The 21,670-nt window shown below is 43.1% G+C and overlaps 1 protein-coding gene across 1 annotated transcript in view; it reads right to left on the bottom strand.

Moving 5' to 3' along the window:
* Positions 1–21,670, bottom strand: part of ADAM19 (ADAM metallopeptidase domain 19) — an 81,819-nt gene that overhangs the window by 58,013 nt on the left and 2,136 nt on the right. The window contains exons 2-3 of the mRNA XM_045503573.1: positions 20,263–20,348; positions 15,899–15,969 (exon numbers count right to left, since the gene is read on the bottom strand). Coding sequence (XP_045359529.1) covers positions 15,899–15,969; positions 20,263–20,348 — 157 coding nt within the window. The remainder of the gene's footprint in view (positions 1–15,898; positions 15,970–20,262; positions 20,349–21,670) is intronic.

The raw sequence follows: 21,670 nt of genomic DNA, 5'->3' as shown, positions 1-21,670 counted from the left end.
ATGTCAGTGGTAGATAATCCAAGAGTTAGGCCATCCAGATACTCCCAGAAGGCAGAGAGGAAGGATGTTCGTGTAATCTTATCAATAACTGCTTATTAAGCAGCATCATATAGTACAAACTGTGGGGCACATGGCATCAGGGAGACCAAGTTCCTCCTGGCTTGAATCCATCATGTATTTGTTCTGGGTCTTCAGCCAAGCTGCAGTACCTCTTCTGAGGCTCAGGCTCTGCCTCTGCAAACCTGTTTACTCATTCCACAAATACTGACTGAGACCGTGGTGTGCCAGGCACTGTGCTAGGATGCTAAGGGAGTTGAGTGAGTGGCACAAGCACAGTTTTCCTGCCTTCCCCAGCACCTGCATCTCTATTATGAAGATCAGAGTAGGCTGAAGGGTGGCGGAATGTGCCAAGTAAGCATACAGATAATTTTGCACCAAAGGCAATTGAAACGAAACAGATACAAAAAACATGCTCTCTGCCCTCTACCTATTTGCCTAAAATCAGGACAAAAATTTTCAAAGGCGTCCCTCCTCCCCTCTCTACCAGGAAGAACAAAAGTTAATCACCGGAGACAACTTCAGACCCTATCCGCCTGGTGAAGGCACCAGAGGAATCTACACAACAACTTTTACTGACTAGCTTTTGTCTCCCATTAGTTTGCCATATATTACCTTCCCACAGCTTACCATCTTTGGAAGTGTAACTGTTTTCCTCTGTCCTGTCATTTCTCTACAAATATATTGTTCTTTGGGAAAGATGCTACATAAGCCTGAATTCTAACTCTTTGAGTTACTCCTCATTTTTCCCTGGCTATCTCTTACGTATACATGTTAATAAACTTCTGTCTGTTTTTCTCTTGTTAATCTGCCTTTGTTTACAGGGTTCCCAGCTGAGAACTTAGAAAGGTAGAGGGTAAATTATTTTTCCTCCCCTACAAGGTCAGCTGTGAAAGCACTTTGCAAACCAGGCCACACAGAAGTCGGGTATGACCATCTGGTCCCAGGAGGCCAAATCACTGTTAAACAGCCCATCTTCCTTCCTTCCTAGAACTTTTGCAAACCAGTCAGGCAACAACTAGCAAGTACCCGTAACAAGCTGCTTACATAGCTATGGAGGAAGGGTGCATCAGTATTTAGGTGTGTGCGTGCATATGTGTGAGTGTGAGTGTGTGTGTGTGTGTGTGTGTGTGTGTGTGTGTGTGTGTTGAGGACAAACAGGAAGAATGGCGTAGAGAATAGGAACTAAGGGTCCTTACTCAACATTGCTGATCTCCTTTTCCCCAGCCATATTCCTATCACCGCATAACTGAAAGGCTTGCTTAATCTTTGCACTCTTACCCAAGCCCCATATTTAGCATCAAGAAGTCAGGAGATAAAGTGCTTCTAGCATACCAGGAGCCTGATATCTTTCCCAACACTTAGATCACCTTTTTTCCCTAGCATTCCAGTCTCCCTTCAAAAGAATCCCTTCCTTTCTGTGTGACTTGCCTTTCCTTTCAGTGGAGGAGGGGGCTTGGAAAAAGAAACCATGCCTGATATAATGCAGCCATTATAGCCCCTTGGCCCATCTGGACTTCTCTCCAGGGAGGCTGATGCAAGAGGAGAAAATGTGGAGGCTGCCAGTTTTCCACAAATCTGTAACCTCAGGGGAGAGAGAAGAAAAGGGGGCAGTGGGGTACATGGGAGCTATGGGAGGGACTGGAAAAGAGCCATAAGTACAGAAGTCATAAAGACCCCATTTCTCCTGAAACTAAGAAAAGCCTAACCCAGCTCCACCCACTCAATGATATCATTATTTTCAACAAAAGCTGGTTTGAGACCACCCCTCCCAGCCCCCCCCCCCCCCCCCCCCCAGAGAGGCTCCCAGTGAGGTCTCAGCTGCTGGACCAGGCAGAAGGCTCACCAGTTCCTGGGAGATTAAGTGCTTAGAATTGCAGATAAGGGGGGAAACCATGTAAAAGCCCAAATTACAAAGATAACCAGGGTAAGGACAGACTTTGCTTCTGCCCAGCCTTTTAGGGTCATGGAAAGAGAACAGGACACTACTTTACACTTGCATTTTATCAGTGAATCTCCACCATGATCCTGCCAAGTTGGTGCCTGGGGATTATTACCTTCATCTAATGAGAAAACTAAAGATTGAAAAAAGAAGTGACTTGTCTGAGGTCCTATTGCAAGCTAAGGACAAACCCAGGGGCCGGCAGCCCTGTCCCACTACCTACACATGCAGGAAACTCACATTGGTCTTTGACTCCATCCCCTTCCTCAGCACTTAGTCAACCCACCTCCCAGTCTCCACGATTCCACCCTATAAACATGCCTGTAACTCATCCCCTTCCCTAAATTCAGCTACCTCTTCCCTAAATTCAATCACCTTAATTTCTCACTCAGTTATAATAAAACTCTTGAATGGGTCTTAGTACCTCTCTGGTCTTGCCCCTTCTAACCCATCCTACACTTCAGTTGAAGTAGTCCTTGTCAAATGCATTTGGGAGGCTGTTACTATCTGGCTTTTAAAATATTCTTCATCAGCTCCCCATTGCCCTAAAGATAAATGGCCAACCCCTTTAAGGAGCCTAAAAGGCTCTTCAAAGATGCACCCCTGCTTACCTAGCCAACTTCCTCTCTCACCATTTCCTCCTGCCCTCCTCCCTCTGCTATAACCACAAAGAACTTATTTTCATCTCCACATGTTACTCTTACCTTCAGGCCTTTGTTTCTTCTACCACTGCAGCTTGAATAAGCCAACTCTACCACCCTCCTCCCTACTCCTTCCTTCCTTCACTTCCTCCCAGAAGCATTCTCTTACCTCCAGTCCAGGGTAGGCTCCCCCTCCCCATGCTCCCACAGTAGCCTCTAAGTCCTCCATTACAGCCCTACGTTGTTCCAGAAAAGCTTCATTCCCTGGCTCCTCCACTAAGCTCTAAGCCCCACCATGGCAGAGACTGTGCTTTGCCTGCCACTGCTCTCCAAGGAACACCCAGGACCTAGCCCAATACCTGCCACGTGGTTGGCACTCACAATATCTGTTGAATGAAGGAAGAGAAGGAAGGAAAGACAAGAAGTGAAGAGTTACCAATGAGTAGACCAGAGCTCAGGCCCAATACAATAGAGATTCCCATCAGTAAAGCCAGAGATTCAGGGTGCCTGGCTGGCTCAGTCAGTAGAACATGTGACTCTTGATCTCAGGGTCATGCGTTCAAGCCCCAAGCTGGGCATAGAGCCTACTTAAAAAAAAGAAAAAAGAAAAAAAAAGCCAGGGATTCTCTGACCCAATGTCCACCTCCAGCTGAGTTTGAACAAGATCTATGATGTTCTCCAGGGTGCCCAAGAGCCTATTTATTTAGTATTCAAGGTGTCAGCTAAAGGTCTGTGTATGGCACTAAATTCTACATAGAGAAAGAGTAAGCTCATTTTCTTAAAATCAAAATATTTCCTGGGTGAAATGTAAACGCAGTTTCATTCTCAGAACAGAACCAGTCCAGAGGCTCTAGTATTAACCTCTTCCTCCCTTAGATTTTTCCTGAGCTAGTCATGCAACAGGGCACAAACACAAAGGCTGTGGAGTGGAAACATCCTCCACCTTCTAGGGAGTCTAGATGAAGAGCCTCGACACATCCTAGAAGCTAGGGAGAAAACAGAGGTCCTGAAGGTGGCACTTCCACACATCTCCCAAGTCCAAAAGTATATCCACATATCCTTCTGCATCCCACCCAGCATGCCCTGCTTCTCAGGAGGCTTTCCTTGCCTCCCTAAGTTGTGAAGAAGCCACCCTCTGCCTTATGCTCAACTCTTGCAATCAGTCTATGGCTCCCTCCACCAGGTACACTTTGATCCACTAGACTCAGACCAAAGTTCCCTTCAATGGGGAGGGGTGGGGCAAGAGCTTCTTCTCATCCGATGTGTTTAAAAAAAAATGCAGCCTAGCTTTGGAGTGTACCTCAAGGATCTTTCCTAGAGGTACCCCATCTACCTCCCTGACCACATGGTTTTACCTGAGGGAAGAGAGCCCAACTCAAAGTAAAAAAGAAATTAATAATAACAATAAAATTAAAAAGAGAGAAAATAAAAAATTGAGCTTTAGGGCACTAAATCCTGGGGTAGCAAGCTGTGGAAGGAAAATAAACCCTTTCCCTAGTCCCCACATAATACCCTTCTGAGTCAAAATGATCTGGCTAGTTGGAATACTGAATTCCTAAGAGATTATTAGCACTACAGCCCTGGTGCCCCTTGATCCAGACCAAATATTTATATATTAATTTCAGTCTGAATTCCTTTCTCATCTTTCCACACACCTCTCCTCCCTCCCTCATCCAAAGCCTCCCCTCCTTTGGATAGACCCAGAAAGCATAATGCTAAATGAAATAAATCGGACAGAGAAAGATAAACACTGTGTGATCTCACTTATATGTGGAATCTAAAAACCAAAACAAACGAATAAACAGGATAAGACTCATAGATATAAGAAACAAATTATTGGTTATTGGAGGAGGGATAGAGTGGGGCGGGGGGCATGAAATAAGTGAAGGGGATTAAGAGGTACAAACTTCCAGTTACAAAATAAATAAGTCATGGGGATGTAAGGTACAGCATAAGGAATATAGTCAACAATATCAACATAACTTTGCATGGTGACAGATGGTAACTAAACTTATCATGGGGATCACTTCATAATGTATAAAAATATCAAATCATGTACCCCTGAAATTAATAGGATATTGTCTGTCAATTATACTTCAATAAAAAAAAAAACAACAACAACAACAACCCACAGCCTTTTCTCCTTGCTCCTGCAAGACAGAGCTCCAAGTAACCGTCCTTAGGGAAGTTTTCTCTATGCCCCAGTCAGCAAGTCTCTATTCCCACCTGCTTCCTCAGCACTGTACTTGCAACCTTATTATTAAATTTGTAATCTGCTTTGAATTATGTATGCTGTTTGCATGTTTTCTCTCCCACAGACAGTAAACTGCCAGAGGGCAAGGACACTGTATTTACATCTATTCCCTAAAGCACTTGCATAGTATTTTACACATACATGCTCCATAACATTTGCTGAAATCAACCTTGTGGAATGGAGACAAGTTAGCTCTGGCTTAAAATGCAAGAGATCCGGGGCGCTTGGGTGTCTCAGTCGGTTAAGCGTCCGACTTCTGCTCCGGTCATGATCTCACAGTTCATGAGTTTAAGCCCCGTATCAGGCTCCGTGTTCACAGCTTGGAGCCTGGAGCCTGCTTTGGATTCTGTGTCTCCCTCTCTCTCTGCTCCTCCCCTGCCTGCATTCTGTCTCTGTCTCTCTCTCAAAAATAAATAAACATTAAAAGAACACTTTTTTTAAATGCAGGATATCCATCAGCTGATGAATGAATAAACAAAATGTGGTATATCCATACAATGGACTACTATATAGGAATAAAAAGGAATAAAGTACTGATACATGCTATTCAACATGGATAAAACTCACAGATATTATGCTAAGTGAAAAAGGCCAGTCACAAAAAAAAAAAAAAAAAGCAAAAAACAAAAACACCAAAACAACACATGTTGTATAATCTCCTTTACATGAAATATCTCAAAAGCGGAAAACTATAGAGACAGAGAGCAGAGTAGTGGTTGCCTATTGCTGAGGGGGGTGGGGAAAAAGGAGCGCCTGCTCACATCAGTGTGCGAGCGCTGCCTTCACAAAGTACCACAAACTGAATGGCTTAAAAAACAAATTTATTATCTCACAGTTCTGGAGGCTAGAAGTCTAAGATCAAGGGGTTGGCTGAACCATGCTTCCTCTGAAAGTTTTAGGGAAGGATCTGCTCCAGGCCTCTCTCCCAGATTCTGGTAGTTCCTTGGTTTATTCCATGACCTCAATCTTCACACAGCGTTCTCCCTGTGTGCATGCCTGTGGCCAAATTTCCCCTTTTTATAAGGACACCAGTCATATTGGATTATCCCAGTATGATTTCATTTTAACTGATTAAATCTACAATGACTGTATTTCCAAATAAGGTTGTTCTGAGGTCCTGGGGGCTAGGACTTCAACATGTGAATTTCAGGGACACATTCAACCCGTAACACTGCTAATGGCTTCTTTTTGGAGTGATGAAATGTTCAAAAGCTAGGACATGTGGGGTTATACAACTCTAAAAAACATTCAGTTGTATATTTTAAATAGATAAACTATATGGTTTATGAGTTATTTATCAATAAAGCTTTTTTTAAAAAATGGAAGGAGAGTTGGGTTTGAAGAGTGTGCCCAAGCTCAAAACTCAACCCATTGGTGAGAGTGTGTGAAAAGTTGGCTCCACAAGGGCTGTAGGATGTAACTTAGAGGGAAGTCAAAGGCAATGTGCGTTTATCCACGTGTTCCACATAAAGTCCCCTGATCCAGTGATTGAAACCTAGAAGGTGATCCTCTAGAAGTACCTTCCAAAGAATACAGGGGCGTTCACTTCAGCACTGTTTGTAAAAATGAAAAAAAATAAGGAACAGCATGAATGCCTATCCATATGGGGTAATTAAGTTAATTCTGGCATCTTTATCATTATTGAATCTGGATGATGGGCATATGGGGATTCATTATATTATTCTACTTCCGTATGCATTTGATAACTTTTCATTATAAGAAATTTACAATTACGCCATATATATACAATTTAATATCACATAGCCATTAAAAATTACCTTATAAAAAATCATCTGATAAATTTACATGGAAATGTGTCTATAATATGCTCTCATATTCTGCTGCATGACTATAAAAAGGTACAGCCTTCGGGGGTAGAAGCTGTGGAGTGAGAGGTACAACTGATCAAAATCCAAACCATTTTAAACGTATATGCTAAATGACCTTGCAACTCTACCTGTAGGTATCAATCCTACAGAAATGCTAGCAACTGTTCTTAAAGATAATGTGTAAGCTAATTACTGCAGCATTACTTGAAATAGCAAGAATTGGAAACCTAACTCTCCATTAATAAGGATATTAATTTTGATCTATCCATTTAGTGGAATCCTATGTCACCATTAAAAAGAATGAGACAGACCTATAAATATGCTAAAATGAAAAGATACTGAAGATAAATACTAAAAAAGCAAATTACAGAATAATATATACAGTATGATCTCATTTATTTTGAAACTCTATTTCTTGTGTAATTTTTTTCTAGAATGTATCATCAAAGTTTTCAAGCACTCCAAAACTTTCTTGTGTAAATTTTTTTAATGATTTGATGATTGTCCATGCTATATTTCCAACTGAAAAAAAATTTATAAAACTGAGGATGTAGTATAACCCTATTTGGGTAAATTTACATGGAGATTTACAAAGGGCTTTAAAAAAATCTATGTAAGAGACTAAGTTCAGCATCAATGTGTACACGCTGGATGCCTGCTGTCGTTGTGACCTTAAGGTAAACAGTCTGATGGTAAAGGGATCCTTAAACTCAAGAATCAACTCCTGACTTCCTCCAAGTGCAGTACTTCCCTTTGCTCTGACAAGGGTCCATCTAAGGCCAACAGGGCAGCTGACAGCTTCCTCCCATTCATTTTACCCCGTGCTCCTGCTGAAGGGTCGCCAGGAGAAATAAGCTTGAGACAAAAGAAAACCATGGACATCCTTCCTGGCTACACAGGCAGCCCTGGCTGTGGATCCCTGGAAGGAGATAGAGCCGGAACCGGCAAACAAATCCTGACCTCCATATCGGACAGTTCAGGGTTTTGCCAAGGGAGTGGCTGGGCACTGATTCTGCAGGCACAGAAAAGAGGTACAGTTTGGCTGGCTAGAGAACCCTACAAAGCTGTATTCTTGAGATACAGTTAGGTCAAACTGGGCATGCCTGGAGAGCAGAAGTGAATTTCCTCTCAGGGGCAATGGGTTCTAAGGTCAACTCCTCCAAATTACATTTGGAAACCAACCCAGGGGAATTCCCTCTTACTTCATTCTTAACTGTTTTTCCGACCCTGAGAATTACAAATAATAGCGACTATTTATTACACTTTCATGGTGCACCAGGCCTTGTGCACATCCTCTAAGAGCATTACGTTATTGAACTCACACAACATCCAGCGAGGTGGCCACTATTATTAGCCCCATTAAGTGGATGAGAAAACTGAGACTCAACAAGCTTACGTCATCAGTGGGTGCAAAGAGCCAAGCTCTAAATCCATACCATACACTGAAATCCAGATCCTAATCAAGGCCTAGGACAGACAGAAGGAAAGGGAAGAGGGAAGGTAGAATGGGGAAGTAATGCCAGTTCTAACTGAGATAGAACATATAGAGCAAGGGCAAGGCATCTGAGAAGCAATACAAGGCCATGGCTAAGAGCCTGGGCTTTGAAACCAAACAGATCTAGCTTCACATCCTGGCTCTGCCCTTCCAACCCAGGTGACCTTGAGCAAGTCACACTGTTCCATGTCTCAAGGTCTCCATCTGCCAAATAAGGCTAATACAGGTACCTACACCTCAGAGTTGTTGTGAGGATTCACTTAGATGAACCACATAGAGACCTCTGAACAGTGCCTGCTATGTAAGCATCTTTTACATGGTAACAGCTATAATTACCATGGTTGTTGACACCATTATTAATATCTGACCATCATTCCTCAGCCAGAAGTTACCTGAAGGCAGACTGAGCATCAGAGTACATGACCTGGAACTTAGGAAATGCTGGTAAGTAATAACCACACAACACTATTTCTCAATATGTTTTTCTCTTGTCGCTTCATGCATGAAGACAGTCACAGGGGCCGTGTGCAATGTTATGCATTACCAAGGCACTTTAGAAAACATTTGTTCTTGGTTTTGCATTAATGAAAGTTAGTGTGTATTGAAACCTGCTTGTTATGTGCTAGGCACTGTACTGAGCACCTCCTAATACATTACCACTAAACTCATGAGCCCTGGGTATTCATTTCCTGTGGTTGCTGTATATTACCATAAACTTGGTGGCTTTAAACATTACAGGAAATTTTTCTTTCCCGATTTTGGAGGCCAGAAGAATGAAATCCGTCTTACATGGGAACTGTAGATGAAATCCATCTCAGTCTACAAAGCTACAGTTGGAAACAACATCTCCAACAGGACCACTGAGCCAAAATCAAGGTGACAACAGGACTGCACTCCCCCTGGGAGATTCCATTCCTTGCCCCATCAAGCTTCCAGTGGCTGCCTGCATTCCATGGCTTGTGGCCACGTTACTCCAGTCTCTACCTCCATGGTTATACACTGTCTTCTCCTGTCTACGATCAAGTCTCCCTCTGCCTCCCTCTTATAAATGTATTTGTGATTTCACTGAGGGCCACCTAGATAATCCAGGATAATCTCCCCTTTTCAAGATCTTTAATTTAATCGCATTTACAAAGACTCTTTTTTTGCTGCATAAAGTAACATAGTCTCATGTTCCCAGGATTAGAATGTGAATATCTTGGGGTAGAGAGCAATTTTCAATTTACACCACCCTGCAATGAAGGTATTGATATCTATTTTCTATGCATGTGGTAGAATATAGTAAGAGGCAGATGGTTCTGAGTTTGGCTCCTGGCTCTGCCTGACATTGGGTAAATTACTTAAACATCCTTACACTTGAGTTTCCTTATTCATAAAATATGAATAACAATAATACCTCCTTCAAAGGGTTGCCATGGGGATTAAATAGAACAGTGCGTGAAGTGTCTCTGCACAGTGACTGGCTCTCAGCACATGCTCACCAAGGACTGAGTATTATTATGAATATAGATAAAGAAAATATTCAGAAGGCAGGTGACTTGCCAAAGGCCACCTAACCGGGAAGTGTCGGTGCCTGGAACTGAATCTGGGTCTCTGTGGCACCAAAGCCTGAGTCTGTTCTACTCTATGGATTATGATGTTCTGGGTGTATGGGCTCACTCGCGGCCTTCAGAATCAGCACTTCTAGGTTATTTCAATTCCAGATGCTCCCCGATACTCTCTTCTGGCAACTGTATAGCTACCTCCCTTCAGATCAGCTCTCCTAATTACTGAAACTGAATTTATGCAACGGACCCTAAGAAAGCGGTATCAAGTCTCCAGTCATTTAGAAATAATAAAGACGCTGCTTATGTGAGAATTTGGCTTGCAAAAAGATCACATCAGATTGGCTGGCGATCCATTCGGTCTGCAACTCTAGGGGTTCTGGGCAACGTGGGAATTGTAGATGAAATCCATCTCCGTCTACAAAGCTACAACTGGAAACTACATCTCCAGCAGGACCACAGGTGTCTCTGGGGCAAGGTGCCTAGTGTGATACTTGGAATTTGTATCCGCTTCTGCCTCCGATGCCTCAAAGTCAATGCAGCAGGGTTAACTGAGTTCCTGATACTTCAGAAAACATTTGAAGAAGACCGCAGACACTTACAGGCAGCTCTCATCAAATTCTGGTGTCCCCGCCCATCCACTCAACCATTTCCTCAGCACCAGCTTCCTTCAGTTATTCAGTCTCAGCTGTGGGGAATGGGGAGCCCAGCTGCATGTCGAGTTTGGAAAAACATTTTGAATACTTTAGATCTGCCAAATACTTGGTTAAAGAACGATATCCTCTAATTTCTTAAGCCATGTGTATTTTAAGTGAAATGTAATCCATATGTCTGTTGACTCATTTAAATGCAACTCAGTGAAGCATGGTTTACCAAGCGGACTGGGATAGCATCTAAGCCTTTCTTAAGCTGGTCTTTGATCCAGGGAAATTGAAGTTTGCCAACAACAAATGAAGCTCCTGACAATAAAGGGTCAGACAGAGCTGTCCTTTATCCTAGATAAGATGTTAAAGTCTACTCTCAACTCAAGAGGAAGCTGGGAAGGTGGAGAGAGCAGAGAGCACAGTGGCCTGGGTGTATTCACGGTTTTGGTCTGGATCAGCTATATATTTCTCCCAGGCCTCCTTGGAAGGGAAGTGTGGCACTAAGAGGTGCTTAACTAATCCAGCCTGTCTCTTACTGAAAAACTCCTTTCCTGATTGCTAATTCTCCCCTTCTCCAACCCTCCAGTATTACATAATTCAAATAGAATTGAGGGGAAAAAGGAGAAAACTAGGGCACTAGATCACTCCATTAGCAGTGAATATTAACTTTCCAGGTTGTCACCTCTTTCCCAAGCCAAAATCTAAATCTTATCATCATTTGGACTCAAGGAAAGACAGTATACCGAGGAAATTAAGAGTTCCAGAATGTGCTCAAGAGACCAGCAGGGAGAAGTACATGGCCAAAGGTCCTCTGGGCAGAGTGCCCACTAGTTGAGCTACTCATGTGCTTTTGAAGGTGACCTTGTAACCTAGTGATCCTGCCCTTGGGTGCAACCCAATGAGCATCGAGCATCCTGCAAGCTGATTCAACAGTTCAGTGGGCTCTCCTCTTGGGAAAAAGTGCAGAAAGGAGAAGGGGGTGAACCAAAGCCTACATGTCCTGGAGGTGTTCATCTCCCTAGATGCTTACAGCTAAGGAAGAGTCCATTTGATTTCACCAAACAGATTTTTGTCCAATACAGTTTCTGGGTTGATGAGGCAGTCCTCAGGGTATGGGGGAAATTATATGCAGAAAAAATATTACGGATTTATGACTCAAAATTTTGGGTTGTGAAAATAACAGCCTATAATTTCTTCCCTGTTGTTTCCCTTTTCCTGTTTATGTTGCCTAAACGGTGAGTCCTGAGCTGGAAGTTCAAACTCTACTTCAAGGTCTGTGGTTTTGGGGCACTTGCTTTTATCCCACTGCCTTATTTTCAAGGATGTTTCTTTAACTGGAGAGCAAAATCCCTAAGGAAGGGTCTTATTTTCCATTTTTCTACTTACACCACATCCTTTAAATATGTAGTGAAGGAAAAAGCTCGTAGAGCCCAATGGGGACAAAATCCCCATTTTACAGATGAGAAAATTGAGGCCCAGGAGAGCCAATTGGCTTATTGTTCACCTCTACATCATGTGTCTCTGAGCTCAGTACTCTCTCCACCGGACCGCTATGCCTCAATCGCAAGTAAGATTCTCTTAATAACAGCTATGCACCAACATTTGCAAATCATGTGTAGATGTGTGAGTTAACGTAAAAGAACATAATATACACTTTATTGGAGTAGAGTACTACTTCAGACATACAGTTAAGTCTAAATAAACAAGCATGGAACAATGTATATAGTATAATCTCATTTCTGCTCCTCCCTCCCCAACAAAAATAGCAGCCGGTATATGTGCTTCCGTGCAACTGTGTTTATGCATATCTGTGCGCGTGTTCTCACACACACAGAAAAGGTCCTGGGTAGGCCCACCAAAGAGTGGATTCACTTTGAGCCTGTGAGGCTCTCGTTCCTTAACTTACCATATTTTGGTATTGCTAAATGTTTTACAATGAGCATGTATTGCTTTTGCAATTAAAAAACCATGAGCAAGAAATAATAGTAGCTGCCATTTACTGAGTATGGAATATAAGCCAGGCACAATGCTGGGCCCTTTACACATACCATCTCATTTCATCCTCCCTATGGCTCATGGCACAGCACTATCATTATACCCTGGATAGGGAAACTGAGACTTAAAGAGAATACACAGTTAGTTAAGTAGCAGAGCCAGGATCTGAACCCAGAACTGTCGAACATGAAAGCCATATTGTGGTTAGCCCTACAATGTCACTCCTTTTCACTCTATAAAAGAGTGTGTGTCTCCCATGGGCATACAGCCATTTATCCTGAGTTGCTTCACAGCAGGAAAAGGCTGCCAGTTGTGACGTTATTGAACTAAGGCAACTCTCAGTGTCTGAGCTGAAAGCCTGTTTGCTACACCCCGACTCTCCCGGCCCACCCCCTGCTCCTCCATCCCCACCATTCTTGGAAATCTCTCCATGTGTGAATTCCATTAAAGGCCTGCTCACTGCTATTTTGGGCCATGCATTAGCACATGGGCTTTGACTTGATGGGAGAAGGCCAGACACCTCAGGATGATGAAAAATAAATTAGAAATGTCCTCTCCCTTCCCTCAGAATCCCAGAAGCCCTTGCCCACAGTCCTTGCCCTGGGAGGCCTCAGAATCCAATATGTGGGGAAATGTATGGGGATGGAGGAAGCCTTCATAACCTATCAGGATTTAAACTTGGTTGCTGCTTCTCCTTGGAATTGTCATCTCTTAGCTGTCCACATGGCTCACTTCCTCACCTCCTTTAGGTCTTCACCCCAATATCAAAACACCACCAAAGCCTTTTCTGACCACCATTCTGAAAAGCACCTCCATCCTGACCCCTCCTGCCTCCCCCAACTTTGTTTCCTCCATAGCACTTGTCATCAGACATACCACAGTTTACTTGTTTACTTGTGTACTGTTCTTGCCACTAGAATATAAGCTCCATAGGGCAGAACTGTTCTGTTCACCCAGCCATGTCCCCAGTACCAACACTGGTGCCTGCAACGCTGCAGGTACATAATAGATGCATGACAGTGAATGAATCGGTGGGGGAAATGAAGAACCAGAGACTGAGAAGTCACCAGGCATAGGGCCTAGCTTCCCCTCAAATATCACGGGATTACAAAAACTTTAACACAGCAATTTGAAAAATCAGAAAAGCATCATTCCCCCACTTCCCCCAGCTCCCCTCCCCCCCCCCCAGCTGTTTTGAATCCAGATTCACAAGCACCATGAATGAGAAGGCTTTGGGAAATAAACACACTAGGAAGTCGTGTGCAGTTAGAGTTCCGCTTGCTAACACATGTTCAAAAACAAAAAACCCAATTTGGACGAAAATAGCAGGAAGCTGTCCCCTAGGGATACCTGGTGAGGTCATATTGTTTGGCTCTGCTGCTTCCATTTTTGTCAAGCCTCCTGCCTTCTGCCAACTCAAGGAGGCCAGGAACCACATCCAGCAACCCCCCGCCCCCACCCCTGCTGTTCAGTGGGAAACCAAAGAGCTGCCTGGAGTAGCAGACAGTAGAGCTGTGTGCCAGGCTCTCCTCTGGAACCTCTCAGTTTGGGACAATAAAAATCACAACAGTGGTTGATCACCATGTGTTTTATAAGCACTTCACGAGCACCACCACATTCAGTCCTCACAATCACCCTATGAAGTTAGTCAGCGTCACATTCTGCATTTTATAGATAAGGGCACTGAGTTTCCAAAAGTGGCAACAATTTGCCCCAGGTTACACAGCTCGTAAGCCGAACCTGGATTTCTGTGACTCTAGAACCAAGCCAAGAACACAAATGATCCTACTTTCACCTCTCTCATTTACTTGCTGTGTGACCTTAGACAAGTGCCTAACCCTCTCTGATTCAAAGTTTCTACAACCACACAAAAGACGGTTGCACTCAGTGTTTTTCTAAGATGTCTTTCTGCTCTAACTTCCAATGACCTCTTGCACAGGTTCCAAAACATGAGGGAAGGATGACTGCTGGGATCCCATTTACCCATGACATCACCCCCATCACTTGTACTACCCAGAGGAAGTTGAAGGCCCAAATGCTTCACTTGGGGCCAAATAGGACAGATGAGGCTCAGGTGGCAATAGCAAATATTCAGACTAGAGCTGGAAGGCTGGGGTCATGGGAAACTAAAGCAGGCTCCTGAGAGACAGTCAAGAACAGACCCTCTGAAGGCATTTCCTGCAGGACGAAAGGAAGACAATGCAAACAGAAATCCCAGTCATGCAGAGCCTATGCCTTCTGAGGACATAGCCAGCCAAATCTGCTCCAGGAAAATGGGACAAAAGAAACCCATTCTTGGGGTGGTTTCACTGTAGGAGGAAAGTAGCAAAAATGTTTGAGTTGCCCATCTGTTTAGCTTCCCGAAGGCCACCATATATATACTGGAGACAGAGGAAAGGTGTGGATGAAGTCCATTACTGTACATGCTGCTTAAGGCATACATTTGCCACACTTCCAACACCACTCGCCCTCCTTTGCAAGTGTCCAAAGCCCAAATTTGGAATAATTTATATTCTTGCTTTCCACCCAAGCTCAGCAGCCATTCCCATCCTTCTGGATACGGGAAGGTCCCTATCCATCCCTTTCTTGGCAGTGATGCATTTGATTACTCATCTGCTTCTAGGGGACTCAAGAGGCTGCCAAGAGGAGGCAGGCAGTTCCCTGAGCCATGCAGCCTTATCTGTGAGGTCTGTGAGGCAGAACTGGTTAGTGGGAAAACACCAAAGGCCTCAGCATCCCCCAGCCAAGTGAGCAGAGCTCTCCAGTGGCCAAGCAGATTGGGAATGGCGAAAAAGCAGCCATGCTTTATGTCTATTCACCTGCTCAATAACATGAATCAAGATACAACTGCACTTGATGGCAAATCAATGTGGAAATATTCCTGAGCCAGGCAGCCACCCAAGATGAATGAGGTTAGGAAGATGGAAGAATCAGCCTGATTAAGCCAGGGGACTGCTGACCATGCCCTTATTGGCAGAATCTCAGACTTAGCTGACCCAGAACAGATGGAGCAGCCCGCGTGTGAGGTGCAAAATCCCAGAACACTCCACCCTGCCTCTCTGCTCTCTGCTGTTTTCCTCTAATCTCCTTCACTTCCTGCCATGCGCTGTGCTGGAGCTAGTAAGACAGCTGCCAAAGTCCTCCAGTCCATCCCTCCCTTTGTCTCTCTCTCTCTCTCTCTCTCACACAAACACACACACACACACACACACACACACACACACACACACACGCCCCTGTGAGCCTGCAGTGAACTCTAAGAGCCCCGGAAATACAACCAGAGGAAATTCAAGGAAGACGTTAAACGGTCCAGTAATTTCACAGCAAATCAAGAGACTGTGGATATGCTGTCTTTGCAAGACATTCCCTACAAAGGAACCACAGATTGAGAGCCTGGGTCATTTAACAAACTGCTTCTTTCCAAAACAATGGCACCTGCATCCGGCGTTGACAGGGAAGTGAATTGTTTCATTTTAGACAAGGAAGAGTCCACTTACTCATTCTTCTTTAGGTCCACGATCAATTCTTGCCCCTCAGCCATTACCCTGAGCTCAGCTTTGAGTGGATGCTAGAAGCAACAACAAAAGAATGTCAGTTCCTAAAAGCAGGGACAAGGCTCCCAGGAACAGACACAGGATCCAGCACAGTGCTCTCACATTGATCCACAGGAAGTGAACGAGAAAGGGTCAATTGCACTTCCAGCCCAAACATGAAATTACTTCAGTCCCCGCAGGACCCAATTCCCCTCCCCCATCCACCTCTCTTCAAACACAAAGGAAAGAAACTTCAAGCTGAGATGTGATGGAAGTGCTCACGTACAGGTCTGGGAAAGGCAAACACCCAACAACACAATCTTCAGTGGTAAATTCTGTGTAGAGTCACATCTGGATTCAAGTGCTAGCTCTGAGCTCTGACACTGTAGTTGTGCCAACCTGGGCGTGTTCCTGAACCTCCCACTAGCTCAGTTTCCTCATTTATAAAATAGAGATAACAATAGTCATCCTTATGGGAACCTTGTAGGGATAAAGTGACACAGTAAATGTAAAAACTTTGTCTCAGGGCCTGGCACACTGAAAGCCCCTGATACATGTTGGCTATTATCTAAAATACCAGGAGAACTCTCTTCATAGTGAGTTCTTATTTTATGTTATTTTGGCTCTTGGTTTGGATGCCCCACTCACCCACCCATTTCAGAGGAGACAACTAGAAGAGCCTCTAACTAAGGTTTTATAAGATACATTTTAAGCACATAAGAACTTACAGATAGCCAAATTAGCAACACACTCAGAATAAATTATTTGAGATATCATGGCCAATAAGCGCACGCACACACACACACACACACACACACACGTTCAACATCACTGGTAACTGCTCCCGCCAAAAAATAAAATTTTTTAAAGATACATTTTAAAAAATCACAGTGACAAATATTTTTTAGGACCCATAAATCACAAGGCAGTGGGGCATAATGAAAAATGGGCACTCTCATACCCTACCAGTGAGAATTTAAATTGATACAAACTCACTGGGAAATAATTTGAAAGTTGGACCAAGAGTTTTTGAATGTTTAGACCCTCTGACTCAGTAAAATTCTATATTAAAAGAGCAAATGGAAGCACAAGTAAAGTTTTATATACAAGGATGCTCATTACCTACAATAATGATTAATGAAATATGACTTGAATGTCCAATAATAGAATGGTTAAATAAATTATAATCAATCATATGGCAAAACACTAGACAGTCATTAAAAATGACTTCAAATAACTTTTAAACTATCAAGAAAGTACACATGATAATTATTAAGTACACAAAGGCTCAAAACAACACTGTTTATTTTATTTTATTTAAATATGCTTTTGTAGAGAGAAATATATCAAAAGGTTACCACAGTTACTTCTCAGCAATAGGATCATGGGTTAATTTTATTTTCTTTGTGCATCTTTCCATGTTTTTAGAATTGCTTTTATATTTTACGTGATGGGCTTTTAATCTCTTTTTACCTTATTATCATGGAAAATTTCAAAGAAATTAAAAATTCAAGTCATAATAAAATTCCATGCTTCAACAATTCAACTTAAGGTGGTTGAACTTATTTCAAAGGAAAAATTGTTTATTTGAAATGAGATATTTACATATTTAAACATATCAAAAACAAGACCAAGGGCACCTGAGTAGCTCAGTCAGTTAAGCAGTTAAGCGTCCAACTCACGATCTCACGGTTGTGAGATCAAGCCCTGAGTCAAGCTTCACACTGACCACATGGAACCTGCTTGGGATTCTCTCTCCCTGTCCTCTCTCTCTCTTTCTCCCCTTCCCCCACTCATGCATATGCTTCTCACTCTCTCTCTCTCTCTCTCAAAATTAAATAAACTTAAAAAAAAAAACAGGATCAATTCTTTGGTGTGCTTTAAATGCACATTCTCTAAGTTGGGACCAAGGAACTGAGAAACTCTTGAAGTCTTTTTTCAATCCACAGAAGCTCTTGATAGAGTGGAGCTTCTGTCCCTTTTAAGAATGATCTCAAAGCTTAGTTTCAGCATCTGAGAAAGTGGGCCAACTGCTTTGCCACCTCTGGTTGGGGACCTTCCTCTGCCAAGTACATTTCTCTTCTCATTTGCCCCAAACTGCATCTGCCGTTAGGGTCCTGGGCATCCCTGGGACAGTCACACCACCAAGGGCTCTGATGAGATCTGAACGTTCTGCTACAGGAAGCTTAGGCAACCCTGTCCTTTGCTATTTTTGCACTAATTCATCCTATTGACTTCTCTTAAAAAGGGACATTTCAAAATCATGGGGAGAGGAAGCAAGGTGGATGTTTGCACAATAACTTCACTACGGGATCCACATCTCTGTTTCTGATGCCCTGATGCAGCTCTGTTAACACCCATTCTGGTTGCTGATCCTTTGCTGCTTTACTCTGGGATGTTCCAGAGCAAGAACCCTGCCCAATGACACCAAGCATCAGGACACAGTCCCAAGTGGGCATTTGAGGAAAAGTACACACCAACAGAGCTGTAGCAATTCCCTCATTCAAGGAGTAGACGGCCATGTGACAGTCCAGACAAAAAAGGCAAGTTGACACACATCTAAGCACTGTCACGTCTCCTCCAAAGAGACACAAGCTGCAACATGAGTACGAGTATTTATAAGTGGGCACTCCAAAAATATTTCCCTCTGGTGTGGAAGATGCTCAGACACTGATATTTATACTTCCTGCAGGAAAGGGTTAAAATTCCTTTCTCTTTAGAGATAGATTAAATAAATAAAATAAATATAAATAAATAAATAAATAAACAAACAAATAAATAAGTAAGTAAATATATCTTCAGCTCCATAGGGTATCAGAAATCTGTCCTGTGTATGTGCAGCCCCCATAAGATCTGGTACGATATTTAGTATACAGTGAATGTTCAATGAATGTTTGATGAATGAATTAATTACATAAATGAGAATAAGAGGCCTTAGTGAAACCTACCTTCTACTCTCTCTCTCTCTGACACTCATTCATTTGTTCATTCAATGGATACTTATGGCACAGGGCACTGTGCCGACTAATCCTACAAAATATTTTGACCCAGATTCAGGGCAGACAATGGCTAGAAATAAAGACAGGATCTAGAGCTCCACTTTGTTTCTCAGGCCCTTCCTGAGGATGCTAGGCATCCCACATCTAGAAGGAACACAGAACCTCTACAAAAATTATCGGATCCATTCCTTGAGCAATAATGGATAAATTGGACTATCCAAGATCCTATTTTTTAAAAATAACCTGCTCTAGGATAGCCATCCATCAATCTGTCTAGACTTTCCCTGAAGCTATTTTTAGCTTTCCTACTTTTTGATGAAATGAATTCCATGCATTTATTGTCTTTAGGATAAAATGTTACTTACTTTCATTTCTCCTAAAATTTTTGCAGGAAGTTCCCTTAATAAATTCAAACTGAAGCATTTTTGGACATGTCTGTATTACTCTAGCCATAACTTCAAGGATTCCAAGCATTTCTCCACCCCCAGCCCCCATTTACCTTTCCAGACTCAAAAGCCACAAAGTCTGAAGTCTTTCCTGCTTTTATATGCTGCCCAATAAATCATGAGCCCAAAGGACCTTATTAACTCTCCCTTCTCCACAGTCCTCTTTCTTCCTATCCTCTCTAAGCCCTATTTTATAAATGAGGAAACTGAAGTTCAGAAAGTAGAAAGTCCCATAGCTGGTTACTGGCACGCAGCAATCATGTCTTACTTTCTAGCCCTTTCATGACTCACTTGAACTATAAAGACCAGAACCACAAAGAATATCCTAGATGTACAGGTCCTCTCTGCATAACAGGATAATATTTTCTGTCTTGCTCCCAATCCCCTTGAGAAAGCCTGTGCATTTTTCTGGTATTATGGCCCAAGGAGCCCTACTGCATTTTAAGATGTATTTCCCAGTACTAGATCCCTCCCTGACTCTTAAAAATAGTTTGAATTATTATTTTTCTCTTCAAGTAAATTATGTCATCAATAAAATAAAGCATATATTATATAGACAAAATATAGCAATGACAATATTTAATCAATTCCATTTGAGAGATGGTGATTTTTGTGACTATTTGCACTTAGCTTGTGTCAGCATCAATAATTTTCATTTCCTCAACTAATAGCATTTGAAAGTGTTCTACAAGTTTGTCACACAATGAAGGAAAGTCCCAAGTGGGATTTTCAAAACCAATATACAGAGAGGATGTAGAGTGGGTCAGAAACAGAACTTATAATGATGACTGGGCTTCCAGGAACATTAAGAAGGTGGCCCGCCACTTCACATAATGGAGCTGTCAGCTCCTGCCTTTGAAAATAAGATATTTTAGTGTCTTACCTTTTCTTTCGTGGGGTTTTCTGCAACCTTCCACTGAGGTATTATTAGTTCATGCTGCAGCTGGGGGCTGCCTTCCCCGTTTTCTCCTGCCAATACAGGATGCACAACCATTGGTATCCCAGGAGTTTGCACCCTAGCTAAGCTAGGCATGCATTGCCAACTGGAAAGAACACCTTAGTGGGTCATTAGGAGACCTGCTGGATGCCAGGCTGTTGGCACTTCCTATGAGTCAAGCACTCTGCTAGTTGTTGGCCATATAGTGGTACACAGGGCTTACCAAGGTCTCTGTACTCTCCACAGTTTACTTTCTAGAGGTGAGAGATGCACAATCCACAAATATTCTCAAATGGTCCAACAGGGTCATAGAATAAAGAGACACTGAAGAGGAAGTACCTATTTTAGACAGGATGATCAGCAAAGATGGCATTTAAGATCTGAGAGACCAGAAGGCAGCCATGCAAAGATCTGGGGAAGAGTGCCCCAGGGAGAGGGGCTAGCAAGAGCAATCAATGGTCATGCGTGAGCAGAAGTGGACTTGGCCCATTTAAGGAGCAAGCAGAAGGTAGAGGTAGAATCTAGTAAATGAGTGGGGAAGTTGGTAGGAGATGTGGTTGATTGGTAGGAGATTTACTAGGTAGAATCTAGTCAATGAGCAGCAAAGTTGGTAGGAGATGTGGTCAGCAAGAGAGCCATAGGTCTGTATCACAGAAGCCATGGAAAGTGTCTGGATTTTATTATAAATAGACTTGGAGGGGCACCTGGGTGGCCCTGGGTTAAGCATCCAACTCTTGATTTCAGCTCAGATCATGATCTCATGGTTCACAAGATGTAGTCCCTAATGGGGCTCTGCACTGACAGTACAGAGCCTGCTTGGGATTTCTCTCTTTCTCCTTCTCTCTCTGCCCCTCCCCAACTCACACGTGCACTCACGCTCTCTCTCTCTCTCTCTGTCCGTCTCTCTCTCAAAATAAACAGATCAGTAGGCACTGGAGTGTTTAGACACAGAGCAATATGATCTGTATTCAGTTTTTAAAAGATCATTCTGCCGGCTGGGTGGAGATGGGGGGGTATGGTGGGGGAGGGTGTGGGAGTGAGAGTAGAAGCAAGATGGCCAGGCTGGAGACCTGGTGAGTGATGATGGTGGCTCAGACTAAAATGACCTCAGTGGAGAAGAATGAAGTGGTCGGATTCTGGGTATGTTCAGAATCATGGGTCAGATTCAGGCCCATGGGTGATTCCCACTGAGCTTCAGCTTGCTCATCTGTAAAATGAAGACCATGATACCCGCCTGCCTATGTCACAGCATTACTGGGGAGAGTCACTGTGAAATTGCTCCCAGAACCACAAAGCATCGTGGCATTACCTTGAGCTTCCTAATGGCAAGTTTGCATTTGCAGATCACTTCCTA

The sequence above is a fragment of the Leopardus geoffroyi genome, chromosome A1 (genome assembly GCF_018350155.1).
Source record: "Leopardus geoffroyi isolate Oge1 chromosome A1, O.geoffroyi_Oge1_pat1.0, whole genome shotgun sequence".
Taxonomy (NCBI): domain Eukaryota; kingdom Metazoa; phylum Chordata; class Mammalia; order Carnivora; family Felidae; genus Leopardus; species Leopardus geoffroyi.
The sequence above is the reverse complement of the archived record's forward strand: the minus strand, read 5'-3'. Positions and strand labels throughout refer to the sequence as shown.